The sequence below is a fragment of the Arvicanthis niloticus genome, chromosome 8 (assembly GCF_011762505.2).
Source record: "Arvicanthis niloticus isolate mArvNil1 chromosome 8, mArvNil1.pat.X, whole genome shotgun sequence".
NCBI lineage: Eukaryota > Metazoa > Chordata > Mammalia > Rodentia > Muridae > Arvicanthis > Arvicanthis niloticus.
Genome location: NC_047665.1, coordinates 29,112,632 through 29,127,314, shown reverse-complemented (window position 1 = coordinate 29,127,314; position 14,683 = coordinate 29,112,632). Strand labels below are relative to the sequence as shown.

At 42.7% G+C, this 14,683-nt stretch overlaps 1 protein-coding gene and 1 long non-coding RNA gene across 11 annotated transcripts in view; one reads left to right on the top strand and one right to left on the bottom strand.

The window, feature by feature from the left end:
• The window catches only part of LOC117713708 (serpin B6), an 80,378-nt gene that overhangs the window by 8,263 nt on the left and 57,432 nt on the right, over positions 1-14,683 (bottom strand). For 4 of the 8 annotated variants that reach the window (XM_034510167.2, XM_034510166.2, XM_034510163.2 and 1 more), the window contains 2 exons: positions 5,320-5,494; positions 3,881-4,033 (listed from right to left, as the gene is read on the bottom strand). In XM_034510167.2, the coding sequence (XP_034366058.1) occupies positions 3,881-4,033; positions 5,320-5,484 (318 nt within the window). In that variant the 5' untranslated portion in view covers positions 5,485-5,494. Of the gene's footprint in view, positions 1-3,880; positions 4,034-5,319; positions 5,495-8,334; positions 8,480-8,564; positions 8,703-8,843; positions 8,984-14,683 lie in introns of those variants that run through there. The other 4 variants (XM_034510162.2, XM_034510161.2, XM_034510169.2 and 1 more) reach the window with 4 other exon arrangements.
• Positions 8,028-14,311, top strand: LOC143443321 (uncharacterized). 3 transcript variants are annotated; one of them, XR_013112192.1, is made up of 5 exons: positions 8,028-8,277; positions 8,351-9,006; positions 10,539-10,623; positions 11,116-11,278; positions 12,848-14,311. It is a non-coding gene; the product is annotated as an uncharacterized LOC143443321 (long non-coding RNA). The 3 variants fall into 3 exon arrangements; XR_013112190.1 differs by having other exon boundaries at positions 8,351-10,623; XR_013112191.1 differs by having other exon boundaries at positions 8,351-10,643.

The following is a 14,683-nucleotide window of genomic DNA, read 5'->3' as shown; positions in this document are numbered from 1 at the left end:
ATTTCTATGCCAAAAGAACACAAATTTGCATCATTCAAAATAGTGTCCCCTACAGTCACAGAACACCAGGGATGTGGTCATAGAAGCTATGAAAATGAGTATATCATTTTAATTTATTTTACTTCATGATATGGAATTTGAAGAGCTATGTGTTCATAGTCACTGTGTCAGGCAGCTCAGGACAGGGGTGAACAATTCTCGAAAACACAGCCAGGCTGGCATGGAGTAGTGCAGTGCAATAGTGAAGGACCTGCTTGTCACACACAGGACCTTACAGGGAACTGATCACCAGCACCACTGGACACATAAAAGTCAAGTCATTTGTTGGTATAGTCTATGAAGTGACAATGACATTGATGACCACCCACATTCTGCCATGTTACAACAGAAAACTCAATACAACATAAGTGGGCTAAAATCAAGTTAACACTGTATATTTGGGAATAGTTTGTGTACTGTGCATCCAGATACTTATTTCTGTGCCCAGAGATCTCAGCACATTTGCACTGTCATAATCATTGGAGCATCTCCTGTCTCAGTGATGTGTAAAAATTGTTTTCCATCATCTCTGATTGGTTAATAAAATCCTAATCAAGCACAAAGTTGGGCCAGAGAGGAGGCAGGACTAGCAATCCCAGTGAGACAGCCTCTGGTAGGGAAAGAAAATGGATCATTAGAAAATTTGACCATGAGCATTCACCATGAGCAGGTTGCCAGGGGAGTCATCATAAGGGCACTGATGCAGAAGGTGACATCAGGGCAAGGCTAAGATGGCCAGTAATGGGCATGTGGCCAGGAAGAAGACATCCATAGAGGACTGAAATAGATAAGTATCTGCCCAGTTATAGTACTTAATGCTTGTTAATAAATATAAGGGTCTCTGTGTTGATACTTGGGAACTAGAATATTATAGAAAAGCCCAAAAATTACTTTTACAAGTGTGTATAGAATAGTTTCTCAATATTTCTATTAAACAGCTCATCTCATAGCTACATATTTAATTCTTATTTGAGAGAACTATTTGCATTTTCATTTATATATTTATGTGTCTGGCAAATGTACATTTCATGTAGGTATGCACACATGTGTGCACGGGTATAAGTGAAGTCTATGTGAAGGCTAGAAAATGAATATTTTTCTCAAGAGCTCTGTACTTATTCTTTGAGACAGCCTCTCACTGAATATGGAGCTCATCAATTAAACTGAGTAGGCTGTCCAGTGCACTCCAGGAATCCACCTGTCTGTTTAATTCCTAGTACTAAACTTACAGTCATGAAACTTCATGCTGGGTTTTTATGTGGGTGCGGGGGATCTAAACTTGGGTCTTTTTTGCTTTTATACCAGGAATTTTATTTAGCAAATGAGCAAACTCTCTAGTCCCTGAAGAAAAGAGAGTTATGACACAGGATTTCAACAGGACAGTCTGAGTATCAGCTGAATGACCGTAGCACAGCTGGTCTCTCTACACCTCCTCAAACCCTATAAATGAGGAGACAGCAATGGCTATACTTCAGAGGGTCAATGTGAAATATGAACAGTCTATTTTATTTATTATTACATATTTTTATGTGAATGACAACTATGCCTACATGTATAACAGTGTACCATGTGTGTGCCTCTGTTTGTGAAAGCCGGAAAATAGCTTCAAACTCCTTGGAACTGTACTTACAGATGGCTGTGAGCTGTCGTGTGGGTGCTAGAAATGGAACCCAAGCTGAAAAGAAGGGAGAGAAGCCAGGCCTCTTGACTGATAAGCCACTTATCAGCCCTTTAATAGATGCTTTTCCTGACAAATGCTTTACATGCCATCCCTGACTTCTCAGTACAGTGCAAAGGTGAAATTCATACATCAGTTCATCTAATCCTTACAGTTTGTGCTCTGCCAATTTCAATGTTCTACATCTGAAACCCTTTAAAATTTCTCAACCTAAGAACAGTCTAGGGGGTTGGGCCATGGCTCAGTTTGTACAGTCTTTATCTATTCTGCATAAAATCCTGGATTCAAACCTGGCATCACATAAACGCAGAGGTGAAGAGATGTAATCCCAGCATTGAGGAGGTAGAGGCAAGAGGGTTAGGTGTTAAGAGTAATCCATAGCTATATTTGAAGATACTCTAGGGTACAAGAAATATGTCTCCAAAAAAGCCAAGCAACAGAAAGAAAGTAAGAAAGAAAGAAAGAAAGAAAGAAAGAAAGAAAGAAAGAAAGAAAGAAAGAAAGAAAGAGAAGAGAGGCTGCTCACATACTGACACCTTGTTATACCTGTGAATGATTGTACAATTTTGAAATACACTGTGCACTGTCAGTTTAAGCTACTATTTTTTAAGCAACAACTAATGAATCTAAAGGAAGAATCTAATTGCATATGGCAATTAGGATTTGAATTTTTTTCGGGGTGCAGGGGGGAAGATGTTCAAGACAGGGTTTCTCTGTGTAGCCCAGCCTGTCCTAAACCCACTCAGTAGACCAGGCTAACCTCAAATTCAGAGATCTGCTTGCCTCTGGGATCAAAGGCATGCACCACCTTGCCAGACTTAGAATTTGGAATCTTTAATGATAAATTAATAAGAAGTAACTCAAAATATTACTAAATCTAGTTGAGATCCATATGAAAAAAACAATTAAATTATCAATGCTTTCCTTCAAAAAGTCACCAAAAAAGAGAATAGGTAAGCTAGTCATTTGTTTGCTGAAAGTTTTGTTTTTCTTCACATAAAAAAAAGCCTAAAAATGATAATAACATAAAAGCCTCTAGAGATGCAAAAAAGTAAAATAATATGCAATAAACAAACAAACTAGTGCACAGAACTTATTGCTATCTGACCCGACACTCTACCACACTCTTTTATATCACATCATTTTAAAGCAGTGGAGATCTGAAATAGGGTAGAAAATCACAATAAAAGAGTAAGACATCAACAAAAACATCTCAAAAAGGAAATCTTTTATAAAGTAATAAAAAGGAGATAGCCTAACACAACAATGTCCACAGAGTATATAAATGAACAATTCACATATTAGTTGAATAACTTTTACCCAAAATGCTCAGGGGCAGATGTAATTTAGATGCAGAAGTCTTCAGGTTTCAGATTTTTTTTTTTTTTTTTGGATTTAGGAATGTTGTTCAAAATAAAACAAAAACAAATAAACAAAAAGTTTTCAGTCTCAAAATGTAAAAGATTAAGATGGTACATAGCTCCTGACAAGGATAGAAATAAAAACTCTGCTGATATCTCTGGCAATTTGGGAGTGCAATAGAACAATACAGACTACAATCTTAAGGCTCTACTTTGTTTTTACAAATGCATCTGACAGTGATGCATGCACATGGGCATGAATCCACATTCAATAACTCTGTCTGTAATGGCCCACACTGGGGACAAGCTAAATGCTACCCACATAGAAGTGGTTTCCTATGTTACCATACATTTCTACTCTGGATTTTCCTATGATGGATAATAAGTACTGAATAGTGCTTAGGGTGTGGGTCAGTGGTAGAACTGGAGCTTAAATGTGTAAAACAATAGGTTCCATCTCTCACACTAACAATAGCAATATTAATAATGAGGCAGAGTTTTGTGATATTCAAGAAATAAAAGAAACTCATTGAAAAATAATACACATAATGGCACTAGACACGGGAAATTCTCACTGACTACATTTCTGTATGTGCAAGAACACAAACATCACCCTCACTTACGGAAGCTCCTATTTGTGGAAGGAACAGAATTAGAGGATAGCTCTTATTTAGACATTCTGTACAATAGGAATATACTCACAGAGTTTCAAAGCATGCAAACAAACACATAGCTGCATTAGTGGGCAGGGGAGTAAGGTGACTCCTCAGCCTACTGTCTCCGAGTACCGCGTGACACTTACTGCTAGAAGATCACAAGTCTTTTCCCCAAAGAGCCTGTTGGCTGTTCTGAGCAAGTACTGTGTGCCAGTCTTGTTCACTTCGGTGAGAAGTGACTGGAAGCCCTGGTGGACGTCTCCACTTCCATTGCCACTGCATTTATCCAAAGACAGTGTCTGAAATCAAAACAGATTAAAAACAACTTCATCAGCCCCAGCTATAGGAAATGAGTCAACATTAAACTTATCCTCAAAATCCTGCTGCCACTCAAAACCCACCTAGTTATAAATAAAAGTACCTAGAAAGTCCTCCATCTAGGGTCCTCTCTGTGCCCTGTCAGCCCTGGTCTGGACAGAAATGGCCTTTCACAAACTCAGCTCTAAATGGTCACTAATGATGCTCTGGCTTCAAGCATGGCTACCAACCAGACCTGCTGTCACTCAAGTGAACCTGGCTTCTGAACAAGGACATGCAGTCTCTTCCCTGCTCTTGGTATGGGCTGGCTCCAGCACTGTCTTGACCACCAGAATTTAGGAGAGTGACCATGTCCCAGGCCTGGGCTTTAAAAGGCTTGGCAGCTACCACCTTTGTGCTCTTGGAAGGAAATCCAAGCCATCCTGCAGGAGGCCACATGGAAAATACTGGAGTAATTGCTACCACATAAAGCTGCTTGAATAAGAAGCAGGATCCCAGCCAACAGTGAACACCTAGGTGTCAAACCTTAGATATACCTCCTTAGACTTTCCAAGCCTAATGAAAAGCTACATGAATGACTTCAGCTACTCCCGTAGGAAACAGACGAACTGCCTTAGTTGTAATAGCTTGGATCTAAATGAGAGACAGTTCAAACTGAAGGCAAGCCTGCAGGCCCTAACTCCCTTTTAGCAGGAGGCAATTTGGGGAAGAAGCAAACACAATTACGTCTTATAAAAATGGAAAGGCACTGCCAAGAGTTAACCCAGAATGCAAAGTCCCTGCCCAAGGTTGTCTCCCTGTCTTAGGCTGGGACAGTCTACCTCTGCAGTTCGTGCACCTCTGTAGCTAAAGCATTATATCCAAGAAGCGCCCTAATGGATCCAACCCTGGTCTCTCAGCCAAAGCTGAGCCCATTTGGGAAGAAACTTTAAGGTCCTAGGACAAGATTAGTCTAGTGTTCCTTATCTGTAAACAGCTGAGATTCATTAGGGCTAGAGAGAAGACAGAAGGGACCACAGAGATCCTGATGCCACCCTTTTGGTGTTTTTACCCAAGCTAACCTTCCTATACACACTGTAAGCACCAGTGAGGCAGTGAAGGGATCTTAACAAGTACAATACATCATCCCCTTCACCTCTCCAACCACTGTCATTTCTTCCTAGTTGTTCCTCAAGATGGAATTTTTTTTCTTTGAGATTGGGAATGTAGAAGGCCAGCTCAACTGACAATCTGTGGTGTTTATCTGCTGTGAAATGGGGCTGGTTACCTGAACCATCTGGCTTGCAGTCGTTCCTTTTGCCCCCATGAAGACCATGGCCAGGGCTGAGGAGATGCTCATGGGTGACAAAAATACATTTTTTGAGCTGTCTTCACCCAGTATTTTCAAAAGGTTTAAGGCAAAGGTTCCATTTGCTTCCCGTAGAGGATCCATGATGGTGAGCCTGGAATGAGGAATTAAAATCACATAAATATGGGCTGATGTATAGGATACATCTTCACTCTCACTCACAGTGATGTTTCGGCTCAGTGAACAAAAGGAGGAAAAAACAGCCTGGTAAGTCACGGTCACGTGCAGGAAGTGATACAGCCCTGCTGAGCTGACTCAGCCTTGTCTGTCTTATGTGCAGAAATCAATACATGGGGAACCAGAAGGAACTGGCTCAGAGGACAAGAAGCACCTGAGGACCCATCAACTTGGAGGGCCACAGAAGCAGCCATGCAGGCTAGAAGCAAGCAACTGTAGGAGGAGGACCTGTTAGTGCTCCCATCATCCACTAGCAGTTGTCAAATCCTTTTTTCCCTGTGGGACAGTACAACAGTTCTAAGACTTCCCTAAGCTGTTTGGGAACTGGCAGAATAAGGGAAGAGGAAGTAACGGGTACAGGAAAGGGAAGGGTACCCAGTTGTAGTAATAATAGAATACTTGGCACAGCTTTAACATTCCTAGGAGTATAAACACTGCTGTATTCTTTTGTGCCTTTTAAGTCATCTTCTTTGCCTCATTTGAATTTACTCATGGACTCAAGCCTTTTTATAAAAATTTCTAATGAACTGGCATTTTTTTTCTTCTCGATGCACAGAACTGTCCTCCTATGGCTATGGAGAATCCCTTTATACTGGTTACTTTGCCCCGAGCTGTTGGTCTCAAACTTTCTGACTTTACAGGAACAAGAAGTTACTATGTTAAACTCTTCCAGACCAAGGGCACAATATGGTTCCCCTCCTGGTTTCTTTCAGGAGGGGATTTGTGAAGTACTAACTGTGTTGCTTGGAGAACAGATTGAATGTTGGTGCTGATTTGGGCTGGGGAGATGGTTCAGTGGATAGTTGCCATGCAGCTGTAAGGACTTGAGTTTGAAGCCTGAGCACCCATGTAAGGTGAGACAAGGTGGCACATATCTACAACCCTGTGAGATGGGAGGTGGGGACCGAGAGTATCTAGAAGCGCATAAGACAGGAGCCTAGCAAATGCAGTGGCAAACTATAAGAGCCTCTCAACAAAGTAAAGAGAACAGAACCACATCAAAGTTCGTCTTTGATTTCCATATGCAAGTCAATAAACGTGTATATCTACACCTACATGGCATAAGCATGTGTGCATGCACGTATACACACACACACACACACACACACACATACACACACACACATGAAACAACAACAGAAAGCCAAATTGCTAAGGTTGGACACACCAGTTGACAAGATGGGACAGATGCTTCCCTTAAGGCCCTCATGGGCCATGCTTTAAGTTAGATCATCATTGCAAGTTTTCATACACTTGGCGCTTCTGAGACCCACTGGCACTTGGAGGCATTCATCTCTGCACTCAATCTTACTACTCTTCTCTTTCATTATATGAGTATTTCATACAACCAGTGTTTACTGGCCATATTAGTGTCAGGACTCCTAGACCCTTGCTCTGTGAATACTAGAGAACAGACCTCTTTGCCTATATCATCTGTTCTGGACCCAAACATATTCTCCACTTGTTATTTGTTCCCTTGTTTTGATGCAGCACTATCCAATCACATTCTAAGAAAGAAAGAATATTGTTATTCTGGTTTCTAACATTGAAAATGTATTAATTTAAAACTAATTTAAAGGTATTTTGGACTGGAAATGGACTAATAGAACTTAAAGTACCCAGTCACTCCTGGGTATCTGAAGAAGATCAGTTGATATCTGAAGATGCCAAAGTCCTCAAGTGCTCAATTTACTTATGTAAAATAACTTAATATTTGACCTAACCAATGTAAATGCTCCTGTGTACTTTAAATGGTGTGGAAATTCCCAGCACAATGTAAATGCTAAATTATCCCTGTTACCATACTGTTTAGAAAACAAGAAAAGGGAGTGTATGTACACACACACACACACACACACACACACACACACACAGCCCAGGCTGGCCTCAAACTATCATTTTCCAGCCTCAGCCTACTGGGTCCTGGGATTACAGGTATATAGCAATACATCTCAGTTCTCCTACAGTGTTTTCTATCAGATTTTGATTTCTGCTTCATGTTGACTAAAAGTAAAATCCATGTAATGGGATCGTATGGGGAGACATGCAGCTGTTAGGGAGCCAGATAAGCTTGGTATACGGAGCCAAGGGTGCTCCAAACACACCCTCTGTGTGATGACACAAGTCATAGCGGATACAATTACTCAGGGCAGCCATGAAACACTAGGCCACACCCCATGTCTACTGATAACAGCAATCATCCCGTGTGCCCAGCACCACAGTCCCAGATCATATACATTTTCCCAAGGTCATTTGATATATCAGATCCCACACCCAACTCCTAAGCCCCTGGGGGAAGGAAATGAACAGCCTCTGGAAGAGTCCTATCACAAGCAATTGCATCTCAAGCAGTCAAAAACTAAGTGACAAACCTCACCCAGCTTTCCCTCACACTCAGTGTTCCTGACTTCACATGAATGCTAGTTGTCTATACTTCTGATCCTCAAAACAGACCTAAGGGGAGGAAAGGAGGAAGAGCAGGCATATGGCTCGGTAGGAAAGAACTCGCTCAGCAGAACAAGGCTCTGGGTCCATCAAAAAAAAAAAAAAAAAAAAAAAAAAAAAAAAAAAAAAAAAAAAAAAAAAAAAAAAAACCGAGGAGGGAGGAAAAAACAAGTTCACATGCCAATTTCATCTGGCACAGAAACCCTGACAAAACTTTGCCGATGACCTTCTCCTAACCTGACAGGCATCAAATTTGTGAGTTTAGTGAGGGGGGGGGGGAAGAGAAACCAAAGATCTGGAATTGTTTCTCACAAGTATCTGTTTGCAGGCCTCCCGGGTGCTGAGGATTTGTCATAACTTCCCAGCACAGCCTGGGCCGTGCCCCTGGGAGATTCGGGCACACTGGACAGGAAAGTGGGGCCTGAGCACCCAGCCCTCGGCCTCTCTCCATCCCCCACCTCCCAGATCCCAACGCCTGTCGTAGTGCGTCACCAGCCTGCGTCTCCGGGGTCTCCAGGATCACACGGGATCGAGGGACATACGTGGTCACCTGTAGCCCGGGGCCCCCGCGCAGCAGCCGGGCCTGCTCCGCGCTGTCCCCATCCCTCGCCAGTCGCCTCCTCCAAGGACGCTGGCAGATCTGGGAGGGTGGCGATGCCACCAGATGGCCGGGACCACAAGGCGACTCACGGCTGCGTCACAGCCCACTGAAGCCGCTGTGCAGCAGAGGGAACCCGAGCCAGGACCACAGGGCTCTTGCCGCGTGCCACACCCGCCCGCGTCCCCAGCTCCCCCACACCTCAGCCCACAGAAGAGCATACCCTAGACTCTCGACTTCCGGACGGGTTGCGAGCAGAGAACAGACCAGGAGGTCCAAGCCGCACCCGGGGCCTCAAATACCTATGGGGCGGGGAATCGGGCGGAGTCTGAAGGCCAGTGCAGCCGGCCGCTCCCCGAGTAGGAAAGATCGGAGAGTAAGGCCAGGTGAGCTCGGGTGCGGCTTGGACCTATCCTCTGGCTCTTGGCCACCTTGCTGCAGATTGGGCAGCTGGTCTTTCTGGTACTTTCTGGATGCTTTGGCTACTTCCATTTAGCGATGTCAGAACTGTGCCAGCACTTAGTGGATGGACATACTTGTGACAAAGCAGAATAAAAGTTTAAAGTGAGAAAGGAAGAAAAGACTTTTAACTACCAGGGCTGGAGGTAGAGATCTTATTCAGCAGGCACAGAAAAATAAAGACAGGTGGTCAGTGCTTGTGTCCCAAGACTCCACTACTCCAGCCTGGTTAGACTCTGGGGTGCTGACATTTTATATAAAGGGGACTGAAAACCCTGTCTGCCTTGTTTCATTCCTTCTAGGAAGCAAGATAACCTGGTGAGGAGAACACTGGTCAATTTTAAATTTTAAGGACAAGAAAACTCTAGAAACATCAGATTCTTTGCTGTCTCCTTCACCTTACCCTAATCCTAGGGTTTCTTACAATGACCTGTTCACATTTGAGTTGCATGTTTCCTATGGAGAATTTATAAAATGTTAGCCAGCACCCCTGACCCTTCTACATAGAATATATCAGTAGAAAACCAGGGGACCATCACAGCTGTAAAATTTTACCTTTGAAATAATGAAAAAGAAAAAAAGGAATTCTCTGAGTATCTTACTATCCCTCCTCATCCCATCCTTCATTTGCTCTGGTCCAGGTTTTTTGTTTTTTGTTTTTTGTTTTTTGGGTTTTTTTTTTGGTTGTTTTTAAATTTTAGGTTAAATTTAAGAGTACACGCTGTATCTGAATGTGGGTTTATATACACGAACTCAGTCCCTTGTAAGGGAAGGAGATAGCACAGGGTCTCCTAGAGCTGGAGTAACAGATGCTGTGATCTGAGACTTGGACTCTGATCCTCTGGAAGATCAGAGTCCAGCCCCTCTACTCCAGTTTGTTATTCCAGTTTATCCTTCTAGGATATCCTTTGCAAAATATACTGTGTATATATAGGATGAATTTGGATATACTAAACACACACACACAATTTCCCCTTTTCTAAAAAGACTAACATTCTGTGCTCATTCTGTAGCTGGGGGGCGGGGGAGCTTCTGCCAATATGAAACAGAAACCTCCCTATTCTTTCCCCTGGCAGCACAGTATTTTTTTTGTATGCATGTGGATTGATTCTTATGGTTTCAGGTTTTCAAATATGTTACATGTGTCAGGAGCAAAATTACATACATCTGAAGCCAGCAGAAGCCTTGAGTGTGGCTCTCAGTCTCGTTACAATTATTATAGTTCTGGTTGTCTGCTTATATTATTGGCAAGTCTGTGGGCCAAGGCGTTCTGTAGGTCACTACAGCAACACTGCTTCATGATGCCCAGTGGTCGTGTCACAGCAGAGGAAATGCCTCCACTACAGCAGGAACATTTGTTCTGATTAAGGAAATGCTTCCAGATCCTGTAGATTAATAATGCAGAGCCTCGGGATCCTCCCAGAAAGATTCCTTAACATGAAGCTGTCACACTTTGTAGTGTCTTCTACTGGGCTTGTAATGAAAGACAAAGTGACATCAAATGGAGCCAGCTTTCCATAGGGAGTGACAGAAGTACACAGTTGGTGAGTGTCGACTCCAGTGGGTAAGTAATGCTGGTGTCCATGTGACCAAGGCCTGGGTCCAGCTCTCTACTGCACCCACACTGAGCACCACTACAGATGCTTTTAGGTCCTTCCTTCCCTCTCTTCCTGAGACAGGACGGGTGGGTGCTGGAAATCTCCCCATTCCATACCCAAAGGTTGGACCCAGAGCTTTTGTATGTTAAGCCCACACTCCCTCCCCCATCCAGCTGTCCCTGCTGGCAATTTCTTACAAAGCGTGACAAACCAGTCTCTAGAGCCTGGTGAAAAATATAAAGGTTACTGTTTGCCATCCCTCACAGGTCTTCTGTAGTTTCTCCTCTTCTCTTCCTCATTTAATGAAGAACTAACTGTGTTTATCTTTGGAAGAGAGCCTCAGCCCTGTGGACCCTGGATTGTGTGGGAGAAGGACCAAAAAATGAGCATGAATCATCAGTGACTCAGCAGTCTTCTGGGTTTCTTACTTTTCCACAGGGGTTTTCAGAACCTGAGTCTCCACCCATATCAAATGCCCAGGCATTTGCACTGGAAGCATCTACATATCAGTGTGGGGGCGGGGATGGATGGATGAATCAAGGCAAGGCCACTATGACTGGAGAGAGAAGAGCAGAAGGCAGGAAGGGGATGCAGCTCAGTGGTAAGTGCTTGTATACCACACATGAGATCCATGTTTCAATCATTTACAACACAGAGAGAGAGAGAGAGACAGAGACAGACAGAGAGACAGACAGACAGAGGTGGGGGGGGGGACAGGAACAGAGACAACAACAGAGAGACATCACAATGAACTTACTCAAAGTCAAAACATTCTTTAAACAATCCAGATACAATGCTAAAAGGAGAGTGTGGAAGAAACCAAGAAGGATGGCTCCACATCTTGCCTAGAACCTTCTGATACTATGAAAGCTACCCAGCCTGAAGCTCCCAGATCAGTTCCAGCTTGATTTCTTCAAGTTGTGTGACCAAACAATGTAGTGACTTCCACAATAGGATCTTTCCATTGTGTTCTGGTGGGCAATTAGGAGCAATGAACAATTATTTTAGAGACTCTGGGAGCTCCCTGGCTACCAACTCCAAGGAAAGTATCCCATACCTAGCAACTACCTTTTTGTTTGATAATCTATGGTTTAGATACCAAAAGAAGCTCATTTGATCTACTCTAGTATCACTATGTAATCTGTGTCAAGATGCAAATGAAGGAAGAGGGAGGGGCTTTCCATATGCTGGACAGGATGCAGGTGTACAGTCACCTGGCCATGAGGTCTTGGGTCATTGCTGAAGGGAGACTCTTGAGGGTGTCAGGTAAACTGCTCCCTCAAGTATCAAGAGTACTATCAATCTACTCTCTATGGGGAGGGGGCAAAAAGAACATAAGAGCCAGCACCATGTCTTCTAAACACAACAGGGCCATTGCATCTATGAACTCATGGTAGGTAGCTGATTGCCTGTAGGTGACCCATACAAGATAGAACCACTCAACATTCCAGTGTAGATAAAAGAGGAGCTTAGGGAACTGCTGGCAGGCGGTGTCTTCTAGGGGAGGTAGAGTGCCTGTGAGGCATAGAACAACCCTATATCCAGAATATATGGAGAGCACTAACTGAACTCAGTGGGTTACTGAGAAGGAGAGAGAGAGGGGAGAGAGAGAGAGAGAGAGAGAGAGAGAGAGAGAGAGAGAGAGAGAGAGAGAGGGGGAAATTGAGAGGGAAATGGGGGGTGTTTAGCAGAAGTTGGAGAGGATATGATCAAAATACATCATATGCATCTATGACATCCTCAAAGAATAAATTTAAAAATATACTAAAAACAAAAATAAACACAAATGAAAAAGAGGGTTAACGATGTGGCCTGGGTGGTAGAGAGTGTTCAATGCATGCTGGATTCCATCCTTAGCACCTTTAAAAAGCAAACACCTAACTGAGTGGGAGTCAGACATGGGAAGAGATGAAAAGACGCATAAAACACTTCAAGAAGCATCTTGAAGAACTGTAGTGAGGCAACTAGCCAGAGCTGGAAGGAGCTGGAGGGATTGTGTTTAAGGTCACAAGAGATGAGTTTAGTACATTGTTTGCTTTTTAAATCGTGGCAATTGTAAACAGCTAGCAAAATACTAGGAAATATGGAAATTGATAAACAAAAAACAAAAACTGAGAAATGGTTTTCTCGAGAGCATAATAGTGTGCTGGGTTTCTTTCTTTTTCTTCAGTGGCTCAGAGGGTATTTGCACTTTCCAGTGCAGTAACCTAGCACCTGGAAGACAGGTGCCCAGAAGAGGCGGGGCCATGAAGCTTGCAGGGGTCACGATGCCAGAAACCTCAAAGATGGATTTCATGACCTGAGTTTCAACTATTTTTTTTTTACTGTTGAAATTATACTCTTTTATTTAAAACATAATTTAATAGAATCTTGATACTCTGGAAACTAGCAAAAGAATACCTGGTCATAAAAATTCAAAAACCATCTATCCAGCTGCTTTGCTTGCTTTTTCTTACTTTTTTTAAAAAAAATCAAATCATTAATTTGGAGGTCATATATACACACAGTTTTTGTTTATTACCTCCAACTAGTTTTGCATGTGTTTTTTGTTTGTTTGTTTGGGGGTTTTATTTGTAGTTTTAAATAGGTTCCCACTCTAGAAGTCACTTTATAGTTCAAGCTGATCTCAGTCTCATAACAATACTCCTACGAGCCTTCAAAATGCTGGGTTTACAGGTATGAACTACCATCCCCAGAGTGGAGAGCACACCTGTTGTCTGTAAGGTGCTTGGAAATTAGGATGTGCCACACAAGATTTACCTCTCAGATACTCTTGGGTTACCCACACAAACATTCCTAGTGATGCCATGCTAATATAAAAATTAAGCAGACATCTCACCAAGCAGGCAACAGTTGATTGGGCAGAAAATGCTGTTGCAGGCTCTACTGGGGAATCTCTTCTGAAGCCCCCTATAGAATAAAAGTTGAAATTGGAACTCTGTAAATCCTTGTGTGTCAAAACAAGCTAACTGCACAAGGAAAGGAAACCAGGAAATTTATTAATAAGGAAAACATTCCTTGTAGTCTAGAAATTGAGCCACTATCTGGTAATTAAAGGTCATAAAGTGGGAATGGACAATTTAATGTAGGTTCAAGGACCAAAAATATAAATGATCAACTAATTGATTTATACAAGACAAATAAGACACAAGGCAGGCTGGGTGGTGGTGGCGCATGCCGTTAATCCCAGCACTTGGGAGGCAGAGGCAGGAGGATTTCTGAGTTCGAGGCCAGCCTGGTCTACAAAGTGAGTTCCAGGACAGCCAGGGCTACACAGAGAAACCCTGTCTCGAAACACACACCACCCCCCACCCACCCAAAAAAAAAAGACACAAGGCAGATGGTTTGTCTCTTGACAAAACCATGCTACCTTATGACATAAAATTTTGCTTTAAACTTATAATGAACTTATGGAGCTAATAACAGATAATGAATGTCTAGTCAGGTACTAGTCCTAATGAAAAGACATGTAAACAATTCTGCTGTGACTCCTTAAGTATTATCCATCTGTAACATGAACTATTGCCTTAAACTTACTATAAACCTATGGAATATAAATATGCCTAGGAAACCATGTGATCAGTTATCTTGAGAAAGTATAAAAGCTAAGAACTACAATAAAGTGACAGTGCAGCCTTCTTCAGCTTCATCTATTGTGTGTCTATGTTTCTGTATGTGTGTCTTTCTTTCCTTCTTTTCTTTTCTCTCTGGCTCACAAAGAGTTAAGGAGTGCCAATCCTCTTGCCTGGCCAAAGAGAAAAGAACCAAAGTAATTAAGATTCTTGAGCTGAAGAGGATTGCAACACCATAGGAAAAACAACAGTATCAATTAACCTGACCACCCAGAGCTCCCAGGAACTATACCACCAACCAAAGAGTACACATGGAAGGCTTGATACCTCAGAGTTAGGGGATGCTAGAGCAATGAAGTGAAAATGGGGCTGGGGGTTAGAGAAGCACTCTCATAGAGGCAAAGCGGAGGGAGATGGGAAGAAGGAGTTGCAAA